The sequence below is a fragment of the Topomyia yanbarensis genome, chromosome 3 (genome assembly GCF_030247195.1).
Source record: "Topomyia yanbarensis strain Yona2022 chromosome 3, ASM3024719v1, whole genome shotgun sequence".
Lineage (NCBI taxonomy): Eukaryota > Metazoa > Arthropoda > Insecta > Diptera > Culicidae > Topomyia > Topomyia yanbarensis.
Window position 1 is genome coordinate 153,421,216 of NC_080672.1, and position 22,961 is coordinate 153,444,176.

At 35.0% G+C, this 22,961-nt stretch overlaps 1 protein-coding gene across 5 annotated transcripts in view; it reads left to right on the top strand.

The window, feature by feature from the left end:
• Positions 1-22,961, top strand: part of LOC131689179 (calumenin-B) — a 64,029-nt gene that overhangs the window by 33,684 nt on the left and 7,384 nt on the right. For 4 of the 5 annotated variants that reach the window (XM_058974086.1, XM_058974087.1, XM_058974089.1 and 1 more), the window contains exon 4: positions 2,910-3,368. The exons of the other annotated variant lie outside the window; for it this stretch is intronic. In XM_058974086.1, the coding sequence (XP_058830069.1) occupies positions 2,910-3,135 (226 nt within the window). In that variant the 3' untranslated portion in view covers positions 3,136-3,368. Of the gene's footprint in view, positions 1-2,909; positions 3,369-22,961 lie in introns of those variants that run through there. 5 annotated transcript variants of the gene reach the window in all.

Sequence of the window (22,961 nt, forward strand, 5' to 3'; positions counted from 1 at the left end):
TTTGAGTCCTTTTAATATCTGGGAATTATTTGTTTTATATCCAGTTCCCTTATTTTTTTGTAAGCTTCAAAGGCACCTTGAACGCATTATTTAATTACCGCAGAAGAGATTTATCAAATACAGTAATTTCAGAATAGCTTGTTGTAAAGGTTTTCTACTACTATATTTCGATACTCTGAATATGTGGGATATTTATGTCTTTGACAAAGTTGTTTGAAATAGCACTTTCGAAAACTTTGCTGAAGACATTAAGTCTCGACTTAAATTTGCTTGAAGAGTAATTCTTCTCTATAATTACTTCTAGGAGGATTAACCGTCAAAGTTATTCTATCAGCAGATGAACAGTTTTACGTTTTGAAATTCTTCAATGTTACTTAACATCGAAATTTGGCAGTTTCGAATGAATGTGATCGTGACCGTTAAAAATTTATCGAGCATTAATTTTACTTTTCTTTATTAGTCAAGCTCACAACTTGCAGTACTAGTACGTAGCACACAAAATTTTAGTCCGCCATTCATTGCATCCTGCTAAGAGGCTATTCATATAGTTGATAATACAACAAAAATCCAATGCTCATAAAACCGATCCTGACCTGCTAGAGACAAAATTACATCAGCTTTCAACTAGTTTCTGAAATGTTATTCTTGTTGTTAACCATATTGAATTGTTGTCTAAACTCTACACAATCTAAAAACATACATTTTCAGAAAATGTTGAAATGTATGTAAGTTTTCGGTAAACAAGCTTATGTTTTATATGCAATCAACCTATTCAAATTTAGATTCCCATTCGAAAAATTGTCTACAATCCATATTTTGAAGCATCTTTCCAAAAATGAGCTCATAATAATTCAGACAGTTATTTTATTTTACATTGAAGTAATTTGACAACTATGAGATTTTGGCTAAGAGATTAGTTACAAGATCCCCTTCCCATAATTTTCCAAAAGTTCTCATGACGCTTTAAACACAGTTCTCAATGTAGTGATCAGAGAATATTTTTCCAAAAATATTTTGTGGAATATTAAATTAAATTCGTCAGCATCAATTTTTTTTCAATCCAATTAATTTTGGTTTGGGGGGGGTCTCAACCCCCCCCCCCCCCCCCCCCCCGGCTACCCCACTGGGCAGAGTGGATCAATTAAAAAATGAAAACCCCGCGAAAGTTGTGCGAAGGCTCGACCCCTTCTCACGCCCATTTTGGAAGTGTGTCCAAGGTCTCCAAAGCCAAACCGCAACAGACTCCTCCACTAGCTCTGAACGACGTCAAGCTGGTCACTCCGGTTGAACGCGATAGGAGAGAAAATTGTTTGCTCGCAAAATCTTAGTAGTTCTATTGTAAGTCGTATGGAAACAGCTGTTCAAGAAACAATAGACACCCTGCGTGCTACGTCGTGTTACGTACCTGAAAACCAAAAAATTAAACCGGAACAGATTGCTGCTTTATTAAAATCACCGAAAAATATTTGGGTTTGACTCGGTCTTTAATATTGCTTTAAAGAAGTTCAGATACAACGCGCTCGCCTACGTCGCCAGTACCATTAATTTTGGTGATTAATCCACCTGGAAATAATTATAGAGAATAAACTCAAATCGTTATTTTGAGGCTTGGTATCTTCGATAAAGTTGTTAAGAATTAATTTAGAAACAGTAAAGTGGAGATTTTCTGTTTTGTCGAACCTCCAATCAATTTTATCGACCTCTGAAGTGTTTTGTTTTGGTAAATAGTGTTAAGAAAAATGACAAAAAGACATATGCAACATGGTTCAACAATATGGCTCTACAATTAATGTCAAAAGTATAAAACTAATAAAAGTACATCGGTTAGAAAATTTAAAAAAAACTGAGGTGTGCAAAGTAGCCCCACATATCCAAAGTATCCCCGCACGACGGTACTTAACGAGTGTATGTCGTTCTGGTACAGGTAGAAAAGAGGGGTTTTTAGCGAAAAGAAGTTTGTCGGCTCTAATCTAGGAAGCGCATAAACAAAAAGTCTGACCTTGCCGTTTGTGTGTATTGTGAGTCCAACAGTATTCGAAATATGTTGTGGTCGCTTTTAAAAAGGTCGATATCGAAATAATCGCGTTGAGGTAGCGTATTATTAAAAGCTGTAATTTTTGTTCTAGTTCTCAGATCACCATGAAAATTTGAACAAACGCTTTTAAGAATATGAACTTCAAATGTACGCAATCATTTTTTTTCGATTTTTTTTGGCAGAGCATAACATTCCCTTAAGGGAAATTCAGTTTTTTCATAAATAATGCATTGCTTCATTCAACTTAAATATTTTATTCGCAAAGCATTAGTAATGATTCGATTGTCCACCTCTTTTAAAGGGCATTTTTTCGCTTTACGTTTGATTTGCTTTGACTTTCGAAATTTCTCGCAATGATGTTGTCTAATGCTTCAACGATATAATATCCGAAGAGGGAGTTATAAGAGTTATAAGAAATGTCTCATCACAGTGTTAGGAGTGTTTTTTGTAAAATATGTAAAAATAAATAAAAAACGCTTCCTTGAAAAAGAAAACGAATCTGCTTCTATTGCACGAAATAAACGAAATGACTACTCAAACAAGTAGGCCTACGTCAACCCGGCTTTCCATTTTTTCCTGAAGATCAGTTTTCTGTTGTTTATTGAAGTCATAAATATTTCGAAATATAATACAGCATTGATGAACATTTTCTCTACTGTAAAAATTCTGTAATTTAATTCAGTGCAGTGAAAGTTAGTAACGTTCAATACTTATACTACTGTTTTTTCCGATTTTATTAAAAGGTCAGTCGTTAGTCACGACAAAAATAGCAATATTGTTCTCTTACAAATCGAAACATACTTCACTAGCATTACACAAATACCCGTTTGCGTGTAATTAAACCGAAATAATAATCTATGCTAAATCCTTTTAGAGATCGAAATAAGGATGGATTCATGGATCACCAGGAGGTGAAAGATTGGATTGTGCCTGCCGATTTTGACCATGCAGAAGCAGAAGCTCATCATCTGATCTACGAGGCTGATTCGGATGCAGATGAAAAACTTACCAAAGAGGAAATAATTAACAAGTACGATTTGTTTGTGGGATCGCAAGCAACAGACTTTGGGGAGGCTTTAACCCGCCATGATGAGTTTTAGGTGTAATTTATTTTGAACTGACGTTATGCTCGAAATTCTTTTAACTTACCCAACGTATGCTTTCTGCAAAAATAAAAAAAAGAAATACTCTGAAGCAATTTAATTTAAAATGGAATTCGCTATTGTTTATTAAAGGAGCAACACAACCTTATTTTCTAGACTAGACTATTATTTCATGAACCGTTTTATGGATCAGTATTGCATTTAATAAAAAGTAAAATATTTTAACACCATTTGTTTTATCTATTATTTAAAAGTTTACTATGGTATGATAGGTGAGGCATCTATATTGTGCATGCATTGCGAAACTTAATTTTCAACTGGACTTGTGATGTTCGAACCAGGAGAATAATGATCACCAACCGCATCTGATTGCTCTAGTGGGGTTAGAAGAAGCGAACCGTCGACCCTAAGAGGAGGAATGGGCTTGGGGTGGGTTTTCAGGACTTTAGCAACCTTTCAGAATGATCTTGAGCGATCATCCAGATTTCACACAACACGTTCGAAACCTTCGTTGCGCAGTGAGTACCTTCTGGAAGCAATCTGCTTGTTCAGATCGGCCATTTCGCGCTTTTTGTTGATGACCGGACCTCTGAAACTGCGACTACATTTCTTGATCTCATAAGAAATTTGGTGTGGGAATCAAATTAAATAAACTTACCCCTCACAGAAACTTGTCGAACATGCATCTGGTCGGGCACGGATATGGCTCGAGCAGCGGGTTTTCATCGATGTTTCTCCACCGTATTGCCGTACTGTACTCCGTTGACGTGGTGGTAATCTTTTCTCATACAGCTCGAAGCAGGAGCCACGCTGACACCGAACTCCGTCACCACCGGTTGGTGGTCAGAACAGAGATCGTTAAGGCCCACCGGCTTTGGAATGCGATGTTCGACAAGTAGAAGTTCAGTGTTGAGATATTACTCGCCGGAGAGATGAACGTCGGTTTGTCGGGCAACTGCACTGTATACATTCCATGCTGCGCGTGTTCAAACAGCAGGCATCCATTTTGGTTCCGCTGATAGTTCTGCCAATCTTTGTGCCGAGCATTGAGGTCTCCTCCAATGTCGAAACGAGAGCTTGTACGAGTGATGAGGGTCAGGTTACTTATGTTGCACTGACGAGGGCAGTATATTGCGATGAGCCGAACGTCTCCGGTTGATGTTTGAACCTCCACACTAAGGGCTTCGAGGTGTGGTATTTAATACATTTCTTGATTATGACCGCAACACCACCCCCTGGAGTGTGTGCGATTAATCCGAACGGTCCGGTAACCAGAAGATGTCACTAGACTTTAGGTGAGTGTCGGTAATTAGTCCCACGTCGATGTTATGCCTGCGGAGGAACTCAGCAAGCTCGATTGTTTTTGCCCGTACAAAGCAAGCGTTTTAGTGGTTAGCGGTTTACATACTGGATGATAAATTTTCCTAGTACTTGAATCTGCTCGGGCTTATTCTGTCACTTGCGAAGCGCACTGGTTATCAATTCATCCGCAGAAAACAGATCGGGATTGTTTTGTGGTGTTGGTCTCCGAAATCCAGGGAAAGGGTGTAGAGATTCTTGCTAGTGGAAGCACCAGGAGTTTATGGGCGGGACGCAGATTGCGCCTGCGAAGGTAGTGGCGGAAAATCAGCGCCGCTGAAGATTTGTGTTTTTCCTTCTTGCAAACCGGTTGGTTGATGGTTGTAGCCTGCTTGCGGATGCGTTTGAACTCTTCTCGTTTGTCTGAACTTTGGCACAGTTGGCACATTTATGCGGAACAGCTTTATCCATAAGACAGTCGGATGTGACATGGGTTTGGCAACAATTGTTGCTGCGGAACCAAATCACGTAGTGGGCTTCGAAATTTCTACAATATCACCGATTTTCATGAAAAATATTATTTTGTATAGGGGACATGGAGTGTAACATTTGGTATATTTCTCATAAGCTACTCTATAGAAGGAATTGGGCCAATTCGGCCCTAGTAAGGGTTTATGAGCTATAGAACTGGAACGTATAAACCGATTCACAAGTAAATATTTTTTGTTGAAAGCCTGCTCAGTCGTCCACATTTTTAAGGCAACTTTTTCCGATCTTTTACCGTATTGTGTATAAACAGGTCTGCGAAAAAGTACATGAATGGTCTGAATTACCCTAACCCTGTTCCAATTCGGACCACTCATTTCTTATCGATTTCTTACAGTGGAAATGAATTCCTATTTTGACCTAAGCTACTCCTATTTGATTTTCACTAAATTTCGAAATGTGAAATGAAAAGTTCTCTTTGATACATAAAACTTTGTAGTAAATATACAATAAAAAGTAAGAGCTGGACCAAATTACGTAAAAATAGGTTATAACGTCAAAATCTGGAAACCGGTTAGCGAAAACTCACGTTTTCCTGAAAGCTCAATCGACTGCACACACTTTTCTCTCAAACGGCTTTTCGCGATCGTGTATCAGATCGTATATACGGTAAAAGGGCCGAATTGTACCAACTAGAGCTTCCATTTCCCGACGGTTTGCAGCTTCCCGGGATTCGGGAAATAAATAATAAATTTCCCGGCAAATCCCGGGATCCCGGGAATTCAGAAGAAAAATGAAAAGGTGAATGATTTTCTTGAAAAAAAAAACAGAATAAATTGAAAAGTTTTCAAACCCGTTTGATTGCATGTATATCTGTCCTAGAAGCAGTTGTCAGAAAACAGCTATTTGGTGTCCTACAAATCATTCAATCATTTGATATCTCGTCAATAAGTTTACGCAACATCAACTTCTTTTGATGATTTTTCTTGGCTATTTAGGTTACACATAAATTTTGGTAATTACGATTACAATTGGACGATATACTAAACGCAGCAGCTGGAGTTATTGACCAAAATTGGAATTCGTTGTTTTGATACGATGGAATGTCGTCGCTGTTGTGCTATCTTATGACAAACGCCATTTTGGGGTAAACTGAGTTAGATATGGCACATTACTTGTCTAAAAAATCTCTACAAAGTGGCGTTTACAGAATTTTGACATTCTGCTTGGTTACTGAGATATAGCGAGAAACGTGCTGAGAAATTTCTAATTTTTTGCTTCAAATGACTGTGTCTAGGGGTTGGCTCAAATTATCTTTATGTATGAGATGTTTTTATATGTAAAACTATCTGATAAACACAATGGCATAATCATTTTCGAAACAAAAATGCACGAACTGTGAGAAAAAAGCAATTTAAGTTTTAAATTGGAAATATAGCATATTTGGCAACACTGTAACCAAAAATAACTATTTTTTCTAGATTCCCTGACTCATTTCCTTCAAAATGCATCTCACCGATTGTTTATAGACCAAATGAAGCCAAAGATATGAATAAAAGTTAATAATTGATGATTTTTTTCTATGGAAAATTTTCCATGCACGATTATGACACGCCATACAAATTTTGTCATCAATACACACCTATGACACGTGTGAAACCGACTTTTGTTTACATTTTTAAAGAAAACTCGCAATGTAGTTAACCGATTCTCGTAATATTTGAGAGATTAATGCAGCATAGATAGAAGCATCATTTGTCTTCTTTGAATTATTTATACCATTTATAAGTTTCAAGATACTCAATCTCAAACTTTAAAAATCGTTTTTCTCGAAATGTGCAAAATGGCGCTTGTCATAAGATAGCACAACAGCGACGATGTGATCAATTTAATGCAAAGCACCTTCTTTGGTAATCTTGAATGAAAAGATTGAGCTGCTTCAGTGTATTGTGCAGTTATTTTTGATCAAATGAGAAAATGTGATATATGGAATCCATTTCCGTCGCAGTAGGACCAGCAGCATTCCGAATTAAGTGTGAATCAAAATGTTACGGGCGAGTATCTGGATTGCTTGATCTTATCCCTTCAAAAATCCTGCCAGCATCCTTGAAATCGACATTCAAAGAGTTTGGATGCGCATGATATTGGACAGCTACAGCTTTATGCATTTCTTTTCATGCATCCAAAAATTTACAGATATTACAGTTACGGTATAACAAATTAGACGAAATATGCATTCGATGAACCGATAAAATATTTCTGCAGACGTTCTAGAAACATTTATTATTTTAAATAGTGTTTGCGTTAAGCATGATATCACTACAAACCATCCCAAGTTTTGAAACAAAACCTCATTGATTTTTTAAGAAATTACCGCTATTTCAATTACTAATTTGATTGCAAGCCCTTTCATTCAAGATATAATTATTAAAATAAACTATTAAAAGCACTGTAAAAAAATTTTGATTGATCAGCTCAACGGTTGCAGAGATATCGCATCACTAACGCTACTGTAAGGAAATGTTTTGGTACAACGGCCGGCAAATTAATCCATTTTTGCCTGAAAATATCAACATTTTTAGCAGTGTTTTGAGTAAGGCTTGGACTACATACATAAAAAAAATCACGAGAACATATCAGCGAGCCTAATTTTAGTCCATTGATTTGCAAATCAGTTGGAAAAGCACAATCTGCATTCATTGCTCACTCCAAATATTTGCCGGTAAAGATATTTCCTACAGAATTTCTTTCGCAGAACCGAAGCCTTTTGGAATAAATTAAAAATTCCCGGGAAATAAATTCCCGGGATGGAAGCTCTAGTACCAACCCATATTCAATTACTACAGCAGTTGAGTCTCGCCTAAAACAAGACTTTAGATAAAAGATCCGACATATCCAAAATCACGGTAATGCTCTTGGTTTAATTATTTTTGTTGCCAACAAAACTCTTGTTTTCCGGCTACCACATTTTTCAAAAAAAGCACTCCGAAACAATATTCGCCATTAGCGCACGCGAACGAAAACTGGAAACTTTAAAATTTTGTGATATAGAACAGAGCTACATGATAGTGATGAAAATGATATGTTCGCTTTTCATAATACGACACATTCTTTCGTGATATTACAACGATTTGACGAATCTTCATTCCACAAATTTGTTATAACTTTATCAAATGGACGCCTACATCAAAACTTATTACAGATTCGGAAAGTAGATAAAATTTCACGAAAGATTCAATCAACATAAACTAAATATACTGGAAGTGGATTGCTTTACGTTTGATAACACTAGTTTTCAGCATTTGTGAACTAAATAAGCTGGTGGTCATTTTCAATGTAAAATCGTGTGCTGAATCCGTAAATGATGTCCAAAAAAAGCACAGTTTTCAAGTTACAGTGAAAAATGAATTTTACATTTAAAATAAAAAGTACGTTCAGAAAAATTTAAATATCTTCGGTTGTAGTGCATCGATATGAAATATTATAATATTCAATTAAAGGTAATTGATTTCACTTTCGATCGTTAGAACATTTTGTTGCAGTGCGACTACCGGTTCTGGTGATATTTACGAATTCCCTCTAAGAACGGTTGGTTTCAAAATCGTCCAATGAAGGACGTTCGTTGGACCAATTTGGACAACGTCCAAATAACCGTTCAACGAACGTCCATCATTGGACCCGTGTTGAACGATTTTGAAACAATTTTTTGGACGTCTCAGTGGGTTTATTGAACTTTTTAATTTTTCGTCATTTTGGCGTTTGGTCAATATTTTGGGCAAGATAAAGCAATTCTAAAAATTATATTTTTATGGGAAATTAAAGCCTGCAAATAACCAATAAAAAGCACTTATTGGGTTAAATCGGATGGAAATTGTGAAAGTTATTCAATTTTTTGTAGAATGGAGATTTTTGAGTTTCTCTTATTGAACCGTCTCGATTCCAATTTTTTCTAGGGTTTGTTTCTTAATATATGAGGGATTCTCTGTCAGAATTCTGTTAAACAAGTAACTTGAAGAATTTTGAGATAATTTAATGTGGGGTAATATTCGAATTCGTTTATCCAAATGATTCAAGACCTCTGATAACAATAATTACAGGCTCAGTGATGTTAATGTTAATAAAAATTTGGCATTAAAAATACGCATAATATTTACATGTGTCATACATAATCGTATATGCTCAAAATACGTTGTAAACTGCACGCTCCACAACGCCTTGATACACACATCGGAAGCTTATGACGGTGCAAAATGTTAAATTCGGACGCTAGCTTCACGAATGATGACTTATCCACCGAATTCGTCACGTTTTGTTCTATTGACAATTTATTTTACGTTATTAAAACATCTTGAAGTTTATAATTTGAAATTATATTGGATTCACATTGGCTTCCACGATGTATCGATTTTACTGTACTGGTTCACAAAACTTCAATATACTACAATATATTGCGTAAAACATCTACGTGAAATTACAAAATATTCTACGTTCTTCAAATTATTCTGAAGATCCGATTTTGAGATTTTAAACCTAAAATAAGTCTTGTTCGATGTCCTACATAATTTTAAAACACGAATTAAAAGAAATTAAAAGTTTTACATATTATTAATTTTATAATACTTGACGTATGTAGAATCACATATTTCTACGGATTCGTTTGTACTAACATTGTACAAAACCCAGTTGACCAGCTAGCGTTTCAAAAAAACGAATTCTATGACATGTGAGGATTTAGTTTACAACGAAATTTGTATCATAAGAGTGTTATTTTATGTAATACACTTGGAAATATGACAAGCAGTATTGCATACCAATCATTCGATGACTTGTAATTTCATTGAGCATGAAATTATTATTAGAAGTCTTGAATCATTTGGATAAACGAGTTCGAGTATTACCCCTCATTAAAATCATTCAAAAAATCTTCCTTTTACTTATTTTACAGAATACTGACAGAGAGTCCTTCATATATAATGAAACAAGCCCTAGAAAAAAATGGAATCGAGACGATTCAATAAGTTGACCCAGAGAAACACAAAAATCTCAATTCTATAAAAAATTAAATGGCTTTCGAAATTTCCATCCGATTAAAACTAATAAATGCTTATTTTCATTGGTTATTAGTAGGCTTCAATTTCCCATAAAACACTTTTTAGGATCGCTCTATCTTGCCCAAAATATTGACCAAACGTTCATTTTTCTTCAAAAAATGGCGAAAAGTTAAGAAAAAGATTCGTAAATAACGCCAGAACCAGTAGTTGCATTAAAACAAAGTGCATTAAATTACCTTTAATTCAACGTTATAGTATTTCATATCGATGCACTACAACCGAAGAAATTTGGATTTTACTGAACGCACTTTTTATTTTACAGGTAAAATTCATTTTTATACTGTAACACGAAAACTGTTCTACTGTAAATTTTCGGATTCAGCACGTAATTTTACATCAGAAATGGTGCTCGAATATTGAAGTTCAGATTTTTATTTTGTAAACTAGTGTAATGTAACATGACGTTACAACGCTTCACAAATTAGAGCTTTCAACGTATTCCTATAAAAATCAAAATATCTGCTCCATGAGATTTTTTATCAAGAACCAATCTTCTATGATGTATTTCTAAATAACATACTAAAACAAAGTGTCATTAATTTATTATTTTTTTGTTTTGTTTCTTTTTAAGCATCTTCGAACATTCGTGACTTTACAACGCTCCTTTCTCAGAAAAGCGATATCTCATTGCGTTGTAACCTCACGAAAATCTTAAACTTTTCTATAACTCTGGTGCTGGTGCTATTGGTTTGAGTGCAATTTTAAAGATTTATCACATGTGTTCATGTTAACGATAATAAGCATATGGGGTTATCGAAAAATCACGATACATCTTATTTTTTAAATTGTAGCAAAAATAATCGATCAAACCAAGAAATTGACACATTTATTTATTTGACACGGCTCAACATGGTAGTTTAACGGAGTCGGAATATCAGGTTTTATTACATATTTCACAAACATAAATAAACTAGCAGAATTACTTTGTCTAATTTGGTAAGGAATCAGGTTCTCGATCCGAGTTTATAGTATGATATTTGTATTGTCAGGCTTAAGCAAACGAATTTATATGACGAAGCGAGCACAATTTAAGCCATTTTTAATGACGTAGCAATAACGCAGAAACAATCAAAATTTCCATTAGTTCAAAAAGATGAATGGGTAATGTCAGAGATATAACCGTAGTGAAGTAGAATACACTTTAGGCTGTTAATACGAATGCTACAGTTTTTATTATATTCTGGAAGGTTGTATCAAATCCTGTTATTTCGTTATTTCTAATGAAAGTACCGAAATATCGGTACACGTACATCGAAATCTAAAATATTCAAATATATGGATCATCATATGGTATCCCTGTAAAGAGCATTTAATGAGTGAAACAATTAATTCGGCAGTAGCAGAGAATCAGATATATGTTTACCGTTATTTCGGTATTTCCATGAAAAATAACGAAATATCTTATTTAGCCCTAGAACGTTGTACTGGGGAAAAAATGTACTCCACGCCATCCTTGGAACTGTGTGAAGAAGAGAATTTGGCATTTATCGACCTGGGATCCTAACCATAATTCAATTTAGAGGTCTTAGTAAGAGTAGGAAAAGGTGGTAAAACCAATTTGCTTTTGGCCTTCGTGGAAGCAGGAGTCAAAGTTGGTGTAGCCCATTTGTAGCCCAGTGTAGGTTACCGTTAGTGTTTCGTTCTGTCAGTGGAAATGTTACTCGTGACAGTACCAGTTTAAATACTGTTTGTTTTACTACGTAAGTATCAATTAGTATTATGTAATGGTTTTTATTCATTTATTCAATTTAATTTAATTTTGAAGTAGAGAAAAATTTTGGTCATTTACGCTGTTTTATTTTTTTTAGTTTTTCAAAATAATGGCTTGCTAGTATAATTTGCACACAGCAACTGCTGAAAAAGTAACATTGCGTGTTACCAATGTATTACTGGTCAGAAATAATTTGATCATTAAAGATGTCTTGCTCCACTATCTGGGGCTAGATGTCATTCTGAAATCTAAAATATGTCCTATGTAACGAAACTATGTAAGGTTTGCACGCTTATGACTCCGCTATTACTAGGTGGATTTAAGGTTGGACAGAGACTGCGCAAAGTTCGCAAACGAAAAAAGCAGTTTTTTCCACACCGTATGTCAGATCTTCATAAAAATCAATCAGCGTATGTAGAATGTTGTTACAGTACTGCTGATTGATTTTTATGAAGATCTGACATACGGTGTGGAAAAAAAACTGCTTTTTTCGTTTGCGAATTTTACCCTTTCTCTGTCCAACCTTAAATCTTTTATACACCAACCGATCCAGATACTGAAATTGTTTTTAACGTTTCGCGTTCCGCTCTTCAACCGTCGTGACCGCCATGCAGACGTTAAGTCCAACAAAGCAAACATTACTTATGATCGCATAAAACGACTGCTAACGGTTGTCGTCCCGTTAGAGCAGAAGTTCTGGTTTTGAGAGCCTATTAGGGGCCGTACACAAATGACGTAGCTTTTTTCGGCGGTTTTTGACCCCTCCCTCCCCACTCGTAGCATTTGGTAACAAAATTCTAGCCTCCCCCTCATAAATAACGTAGCATTTACCACCCCCTCCCACTCGTTCCATGCAAAGCGACCGTGGGATGAAAAAAATTACATATGTTTTTTAATTACTTTAAATACATGTCCTTCAAAATGTTTGACGACTTTTATCAACATTTTCATATAGTGTTGATAGTTTTGTTTTGAACTTTACATGTCAAGGGGAGCATGAAGAGAAGTTCTCTCAGTTCACAATCCTGCAGCTGCAAAGCTGCAACGTTCATCTAAATTACTAAATTATGTTTGGTAGAATCCGAAGTGAAAATTTAATTCAGCTTCCAAACTAAGTCTACTAGCAAGTTAAATCCGCATACAAAATCTTTTCGTAATTATCGTGGCTCGTGCAACAAGGATTTTCAGCTCTTATAAATGCAATTTGTACTATTTTATTAGTGCATTCCAGTTCTATTTATACCGTTGACATCATTCAAATTCGGCGTAAGCAGATAATATAAACAATACTGAAGTATGTTTCATTCCCAAGGGAATAAAAGACACCTTGATTTGCGGATATATCAACACCCTCGAGGGGATATTGAGAAAACAGAAGGACAACGCTCTCAAAGAGAGATTGTCATTCAAATTCGACTTAAACCGATTTAGGTTTATAAACTATCGTCGTGACATTTGGAAGCCATAGTTCAGTTTATAACCCATTTTCGCTATCATTTATCGGGTACTAAATGTTAGTTCGAAACCTCAGCTATATTTTGAAGCCATAAAAATTGATTTGCGCCACTCCATGGCAGTACTACGCGACGATTTTTAGAACTCTACGTTTTTCCATCCGTTTACATGTACGGGTAATTCGGACTTCCCTTTACGGGGCAGTTTTGACCGTAAATTTTTTTTTTTTTTTTTTACAATGGAATTATGTTTATCAATGAAATCTTTATTGGAGAAATTCCTTAAGAAGCAAAATAAGAATAAATTGATTTAAGAAAATTAATCTGGGTAGTCACAAATATCGATTGGAACATCATGTATTTTCTTTGCTGTGGCATGGCAATCGTGTGTCGACGCAAGCCGCTGAGGGGTGGTTGATGGAATTGGTGATCTGACTAGTCCCGTACGCTCATATCTCAGAAAAGTGGTGAGCGTCTTGAAAATATCTGTGTTTTCACCCACACAAAAATCATTCCATAAAATGGGAGTCTCAAGCTTTCTAAAATACTTACCTGTTATTTTTTTCATTTTTTGTTGTTATCACGTTTCTACTATTATAATGATTTTGTTTTGAGGAAGCAAAAAAAAATGAAACACGTTGTATCTGAGATTCATCTGTCAAAATTAAGGCTCAAGTTACCTCAAGGCTTGGTAGTGTGCGTAAGAAAAATTGTGTTCAGCTTTGCCACCAGATTATCCATTTAAACCATTTCAAAACTCTAAAAGAAGAATATCAGTCGATTTATTAGATCATCACGATTCAATTCATGCAAAATATCTGCTGGAAAAACCATCGGCTTAGCTGGATGGTGCTTTTGAAAAAGTGGCTGTGATTTTTTATCACACTACCACAACGAGCTGGGGTACGCAACACAACTGCGCAATGAAAAAACCACAGCCACTTTTTCAAAAGCACCATTTAGCTAAGCCGATGGTTTTTCCAGCAGGTATTTTGCATGAATTGAATCGTGATGATCTAATAAATCGACTGATATTCTTATTTTAGAGTTTTAAAAAGGTTTAAATGGATAATCTGGTGGCAAAGCTGAACACAATTTTTCCTACGCACACTACCAAGCGTTCAATTCTAACACATGCTTAAAAAAGGTAACTTGAACCTTAATGATTCAGAATAGCGGTTGCACGGATATGTACGATAGTCAGAAAGCCTTACAATTTGCTGAGAAACCGAGGGGGTCTGACTTATCACGTTCTTAATAGCCCTGGGTTCCCCCATAAAATAATCGATTTCCATCTTCTACTGACCACTCCCTTTCAAATGAGACTCATATTGATAATTCCTCTGTTTTCCGGTAATCGAAAGCCGCCATCTTGGTTTTTCAAAATAACGTCAATGATCAGTTTCGCTTTTCTACTTATCACTTTTTTTCAAATGACATACACACTGGTAATGGTTTTCACTGTTTTGTGGTAACAGGAAGCCGCCATCTTAGTTTACAAAATTGCGGCAATGATCAATTTCGGTCCTCACTCTTCACCTTTGTCAAATGACAGCTATATTGATAATGATTTTCATCACTTTGTGGTAACCGGAAGCCGCTATATTTGTTTTAAAAATGGCGTTAATAGTCAATTTCTGTCTTATACTGACCACCCTCTTTCAATCGACATTCATATTAATGATGATTTTCAATGGTATGAGGTAAATCGTTCCTAAAACCATTCTCAGGATAAAATTGGAATGTTTATCCTCTCAAGATAAAGGTGGTATATTTTTATAACCCATTTTTGCGCAAAGGTTTTTTCATCCATATTTCCGCTCTTTCTGCTACTTAAACCGGTTTCGCTAGCAGTGAATTTTGAACGCAGTCTTGTTCTCAGCCTCATAATTAATCGTTCCGCCAAATCACTTTCATACATGTATTGTCCGACATCGTTCCGCTCCGTCGGACCAAACCTGATTCTACCTCTTTGTTTGAGTTAGCCGGGCAACGAGTGGATTTCAGGTTTGCTTACTAGGCATCACCGCTTCAGCGGACACTTCGTCCAGCGGATCCTCAGCGGCGCTTCGGTTTCTTGATCTCGGTCAAATGTCAAACCGCTTCACACAGGCTACACCGTATTGCTTATTGCTTTGAAAGTTGGATTTTTGATGCACTTCGCTATCACACTTTTTTCACGGTTGCCAAATGAAATGATATGAAAACGACAAAAAATTAACTTTTTCCATCAAATTTATTATAAAAACCGGGATACTGGCAGCCATGCTGACCTTCCAGCTACTAAAAGTAAGAAGAAGTTTGTTTTTGACACTTTTCTATGTCAATAATTTGTCAGGTCGAAGAAGTTGCACTTTTGATTCATCACACTTTCATACTGTGCAGTTCGATTTGTTGGGAACTGTGCAATAACAGTGGGCATGTTTCCTTCGCATTAAATTACATTAAAACCCTATTTCGGAATATGCAATGCAATGAAGTGCGTTTCTAAATAGTAAGCTAGTTTTCATCCCATTTAGCCTATCTTAAATGTTATTGGCTTTCGGAGAATTAATATACCTTATGATTAAATTTAATATTGTTTTACTTTGCGTCACCTTTTTTCAGGAAATGGTCATATACATATATATATATATATATATATATATATATATATATATATATATATATATATATATATATATATATATATATATATATATATATATATATATATATACATATATATATATATATATATATATATATATATATATATATATATATATATATATATATATATATATATATATATATATATATATATATATATATATATATATATATATATATATATATATATATATATATATATATATATATATATATATATATATATATATATATATATATATATATATATATATAGTTGTTCACATATCAGTTATTATTTTCACAAATAATGTGTATACGATTGTTTATATCTCCGTGTTCATTCCTAGACGAACATCATTTGCTGTCAATATCGTGTAGCTGTCCACTTCCAACTGTGGCAGTTCTTCATAACATATATGAGGGATGAGCGAAACATGCGTCGATACTTCGTACAAAATGCGAAAACGCAGAAATACAAAACATAAACATGTCCTTAAGAGGCTCCCATTGCTTTCTTGATCAAACAATTAGGTAACTGAGAATACAAATTTGTAATCACACGTCGCTTAGTCCTCCTAGTCCAGATTGCACTCTTGTTTTTTGGTAATACAGTGAAACAAAAAGAGATATGTCTTCAAAAATGTAGTCCTTTTTATAAAACGATTTCTGCTAGTTACTTTTATATTACAGTTGTATTAGCTTATATTCTTCCGACTAATTACATTAATTCGTTTCTCTTGCTCACTAAGTTTGCATTGTTTCTGGAGATTCTTAATGCAAATTTTTATTTAAATAAATTTTTCTATTGATGGTAATAATAAGTTATCCATTTGTCTTCTCTTTTTGTGTCGGTATTTACAGTGCGATGAGAGAAATAAATTAACAACTTGCTCACTTAATTGCTATAAGATAAACAGTAGTTCGATCATAATATTTGATTTTGGGGAAATTTATTACCAAATTTTGTTCGGCCTAGACTAATACATAAATTTTCGTCTTTTGTTGCTTCCACTGTGTGCTTCAACGCTGCTGTTTTTAAATGCACAAAAAATAAGTTAAATCTATTTGTAATTTTGTGATTTAGAAATGGTTTTTCTTTGGCGTTGGAATACTTTGATTGAAAATGTGAAGTTGTTGCCATCTGCTTCCTTCGATATCCGTATCTCGTAAAAATAGACCATTCCCGGCACAAGTAAATTGAACTTTACTATTTTTATCTAAACCTTTAAATTTCTGAACTATTAGTGCGTTTGCTTTGAGATACTGCAAATTTGCCTCTTCACGTAATGATTATATTTGTGGCAAGACCAATGAATTCTGTATCATCATTGCAAGCTGATTTAAGGAAATCGCAGACAGTAAGAAATTTGCAAGAAACTCCTCTTATAGGGGAAGAGTAGTCTCACGCTTAAGGTCTACTGAAATTGTGATAGCAATTCTGTTTTTGTTATGGCAATTAGAAGCATTCATAAACCACGTAGACAAAAGACTTTCTGACACACCTCTTCTTCCTAGACAGTACACAATCACTCCTCCAGAAGTCACTCTCGGTTTTTTAATTGATAGGAAACATTGTGCTATGCTTGAGTATCGCTTTACGACTGCTTGAACCAGTTATCCCTCATAAATTATGTTTTGTAATATTAATGTCTATTATTTTCAATAATATTGCGAGTAGACGAAAACAGGTAGCCCATTAGGGACCATCATAAATTACGTAACGCTTTTAGGGGGTAGGGGGTACTAGAAAAACTCTAGTAAGAGAACTGCGGAGATAAAAACAGCATTTTTGGCAACGTATGCCCCGGCATTGCATGGCAACACGTCCAATGTTATAAGGTTAGGCAATGTTCGATTGTATTCGTTTTTTGACAGCTAAACGCGAATCCAATCGATCCAAAATGGAGTCTCCGCAGTTCTCTTTCTAGAGTTTTTCTAGGGGGTATGACAAGTTGTGACATGTTGTGACATAGGGTGGAGGGGGAGTTGGCTAGATCGTTACGTAACATGTTTTCACCGAAAATTTTTTTTTCTAGGAATTTGTTACGTAATAGCGGAGAGGGGGATGGAGAAATTTGTGACAATTTGTTACATGGGGGAAGGGAGGAGTCAATTCTGGGCGATTTTTGCGTTACGTAATTTATGAATGGCCCTTAGATATTAGAAATGCAATGTGTAGTTAAAAGTGATATGCATTAGACTAATATCATTATCATAGCCGGTGCCGACTAATAAGGGTGCTTCGAATCATGGCCGAATGTATTTTAGATTTTCAAATTACTCAATCTTGGGCAGCCATTCTCCAATCTTCTAGAACACCCGCTATACGTGCAGGTTCCTTGACTGCATACAGACGAACGCGGGGTCTATCCTGCAGTAGACGACCCCTTCCAAAATCTCTGCTAAGCCTAATTTTGTATCTTCGTATCGCACCTTCGGGTGCTACGTTGAACAATTGTTTACCGAGTGCTTCGTCCGGCTTCTACCCATCTAACAACACAAACAAGTCGGGTATGTCTCTCACATCAGCTTAATCAGTTTTGTCGGAAGAGCATATTCAAGTATTATCTTCCACAGTTTGTTTTGAAGCACTGAATCTTACATTGTCTTAAAATTAACTTACGGATGATGAGTTCCCAAGTTGTATTCTCGCAATTTATTCAGATTTTGTTGCGAGGTAAAAATTCGTCGTTGATCGTTCTAGAAAAAATCGTGTAAATTCACGTCTCCTGACCCTGACAAATACTAGCATCAAAAATGATATAGCTCCACGTTTTATTTTAATTTTACATGACGTTGAATTTCGTTAATCACGGAATTTTATTAAAAAAATGGCGTTTGTTTTGATTATTGATAAATGTAATTTTATGGAACCGCACATGGAAAGCACATCTTTCATGTAAAATTGAACGGAACACGGTTATATCTCGGTATTTCGTCAAGTTTGGATGTAGGCGAACGATAATTTTTTTTGTGTGTTGTTATTCGCCGAAAAGGATTCAGCCAACGGCACAACCTGCTAAATAGAACACCAGAGAGTATATCATTGTGGTTCGAAATGCCTTGATAGTTATTATAGTCGAGTTTGTGATCCTTCTGGAATCCACCCAATCCGAAAGCATTTCTTCTACTTCCCAGATTATCCCGATCACGTAGTGAATTGCATCGTACAGACGGTCACGCAATTCGGTAGAGATTTCGGTAGAGATTCCGTCCTTCTCAACGGCCTTACCGTTTATTAGCTTCCGAGTAGGCTTTCGCGCGTGGAGCGTAGGTGGATCCACACAATCCATACGATGGTTAGAATCGATTTCTAATGAATTCGGATTCAGCGACTAAGGATTTACTCAAGAAACGCAGTCTAGTAACGTAGTTCGCATATATTACTGACCTGTGTGTAATGAGTTGGGTATTCAGAATATAAATTTTTTAAATATGATTTGCATTTTAAGACAGGATAATGAGCTTGTCTTCGCCCTATTATAGGAGGTGCAGCACTATTTCGTTAATTACACTAGTTTACAGTGATTTGTAACCCCACAATCTCTTTATCATTTCGGTAGTAAAATAGCCCGCTGATAACGAATATGCGGTCGAAAAAAATCTGCTTGGAATAGATTTTGAAATATTGCGAAAAACCCGTTTTTTTTATTTTAAAATTGGCCCTTCACTTCATCAAATATCTCTAGTTGTAGTTTACTGATTTTAATATAATTTGATCGACAATTGCAATTATTCCTGCAACATTTTCTGAAAAATTTAGATTTTTTTATTTGACTGTAAATTAATCAAAGAAGAACGATTTTTTAAATATTTTTTATTTATGGGTATTGAATTATGATCACTTACAAAACTAATGAGCGGTTGTTCATTGGAATCGAAATAAAAATATAAAAGTTATGTGAATTTTTGTAAAACACACAAAAAGTCAATTTTTCAGAGTTTCGCATGTGTATGTGACTATGTGTCAAACAGTCTTACCGATTTTTTTCAGAGATGGCTGACCGATTTGTACAGACTTAGTCTCAAATGAAAGGAACTACCTTCCCATCGGTCGCTATTGATTTTTTTATTGATCCGATTTTCAGTTCCGGAGTTACGGGTTAAAGAGTACGATTACACAGCAAATTTTTATATGAACTGGTGCCACCATGATGTCCAAATGATGCAATACATATTAAAATGTGTGCAAGATCACATGGATTTGCGAATCAAGATCATTGATGACCTATCGGAGTCGTAACCGGAAGTTTAATAGAAATAAAATTTAACAACAGTTTTACAACAGGTTATGCGGTTCTCGGTTAAAAAGTCGAAATTCCGACCGATTGCATAACCTTTCTATACGAGAAAGGTGCAACTCTGAAAAATTGACTATTTGTATGTTTTACAAAAATTCTATATTTTTATTTAGATTTTTATTTAGATTCCAATGAACAACCGCTCATTATTTTCGTAATTGAACATATTTCAATACCCATGAATAAAAAATATTGAAAAAAATCGTTCTTCTTTGAGTAATTTGCAGTCAAACAAAAAAAAATCCAAAATTTTGTAGAAAATGGCAATTATCGTTTAATTAATTACTGAATAGAGATCTAATAGTTATAGTGACCAAAACATGTTGTAGGAACAATCGATAGGTATTACAATTGTCGATCAAATGATATTAAAATCATTAAAATCGGTAGAGTACAGCTGAAGATATTTGTGTTAAAGTAAATGGCCAATTTTTCAAAATATAATATCGGGGTTTTTCGCAATATCTCACAATTTGTGCCATACAGAATTTTTGCGATCGCATTTTCGTTTTCAGCGGGCCATTTTACTACGGAAACGTTAAAAAATGTTGAGGATATCACAACTTTTTGAAATTCAATTGATGGAATATCTATAAATTGGTATCAATATCTTCACTTTGTTTCTAAGAGTTAATAACAAAATAATAACAAAAATAGCTTGAATATGATGAAATACTCGTGTTTAAGCGCAACGAAATGTGGAATTTTTACCATATAATTTGATTCAATGTGTTAAACACAGATCTTTATCTACGGGTTCAAATGGATAACAGGAATCTACAAAATTGTAAATTGTATATTATATTGTATAATATTAATATTAATATTTATTGAACTTGAAAGTTTATTGCAAAAATGAAATTTGTTATGACATTCTATTCAAATCGGGTAGTGGAACTGTGGGTATGCCCGACACTATGGGTAAGATTGACATGCGTCGATGTCATATAGGTTCATCAAATGTCAAAAAATATAAAAAAAGATGGGTGGGAGTGTCGTGTCTACACTTTGGTCTGTTAATTCATATCTAATGATATTCAAAGAAATCACGTTATTTTTAAATTATTCTTTGATATAATTATGATGGTTCTGAAATAAAAACCTTTGATGTTGGCATTAGTGTTGATGGGTGGATTCGAAGATCGTTGGATGCTGCTGACGTCTGTCCTCATGTTCATGAATTCGATTCTGGAATAATTGGTGTAAATTTTCAAATTTCAATCCTTTTGATAGCACTGATAAGGGATATTTTGCTTGCCTTTGGTTCGATAGCACTGATAAGGGATATTTTGCTTGCTAATGAAAATATTCTACGGGTGGGAGATATTTGTTCCAATTGGCCCGGCTACTAGCACGGAGTTGTACAAAATAATTGATGCAGACCACGGAGACGGCCGCATTCTGTCAATCGTCTTCTCACCCTGTACTATTATGCCTGATTTTATGCAATTAGCGCTACTAACATGGATCTCGGCGAACTAAAAAAAGCAGTCAGTTCACCGAGACGGCCGCTTCCTATTAATCGTCTTTTCTCTTATTATGCAGTCTCCAGCAAATATGAACAATCCGATGGGGTTAAACAGCAGTTTTTTTGAAATTTTTTTGAAAAGAAAGTGTAGAATTCGCTGCAACTTTCAAGAGGTTTTCAGCTAAACCTACCTAAATGTCTAAACACCTTTTCAATCCTTTAAAATCATTTAAACGTAATGCGCAGCAGTGTTGCGCATATTCAAGATTTTTTGTAGAATTTTTGGTTTATTTTTTCCAAAGTTATAAAAGTTTTTCAGAGATGAGTTTTTTGGTCAATTCTCCCCACCATGGGGAGACTTGACCAAGGCCTGGGGAGACTTGACCAAGAGAATTTTGTAAAATCAAAACAATAAATTAAGACGTAAAACATGCTGTCTTCATATTTTACATATTGTCGAGATCCTTAAGTAACAGTAAAAATATAAAAGGTTTGCATTTCATAATTTTTTTTTTTAAGGATTAACTGTACTGCTTACATTGCTTGTTCACACGTCACGAAATCAGCCATATCACTGCTAACTTTGTTTACTAGTACTAAAAGATATAGACTGATGTTTGAGGTGGGATTTTTTGCGACGTGTTTAACATTAACAGTAGGTACCACAGCATAGTAACTATCAGAAATTTTGAATCTTTATTCCGCTTATTTCCACTTGGTCAAGTCTCCCCATAAAATTTTGGTCAAGTCTCCCCAACATTAGTTGTTGTGTAAAATGTCGTGCAAATGTTAGTAATATCTATTACAATGTTCCGATTTATGTAAAACCATTTCAACATTTCATAAGGAAAAAGATGATATATGAGTAATTAAAAAGTAATTATTAGTCGAGGTAATATGTCCATACAAAGTTTGATAAAAGTTACATCATTTAACACAAATCGATTAAATACGGAACATTTTCTATAAGGAAAGTATTTCTTATTCTAAACTTTCAAAATTACTTTAAGGGGTCGAAACAAGTTTAAAAATATGTTTGAAATTTTTTAGGAACCTAATAGAACACGTCATAGCTAATAATAGAATTTTGCGCTTGGTCAAGTCTCCCCATGTTCCCCTATCAATCGACTCGATGAGTTGGGATAATGTTTGTGTGTATGTATATTAGACTGCCCAGAAAAATAATGAATTTTTGAATACGCGATCGGCCCACCGCTGAGTCGATTCCGGGTCCCACCAGGAGTGCTTGCACCAAATTTGAAGCAAATCAAACAAGTCTAGCTACCGGACCAACGTACCTGAAATTTGTATGGGATTTTTCGACAATTTATTTGGCGAAAACCCACTAGCTCGCATTTT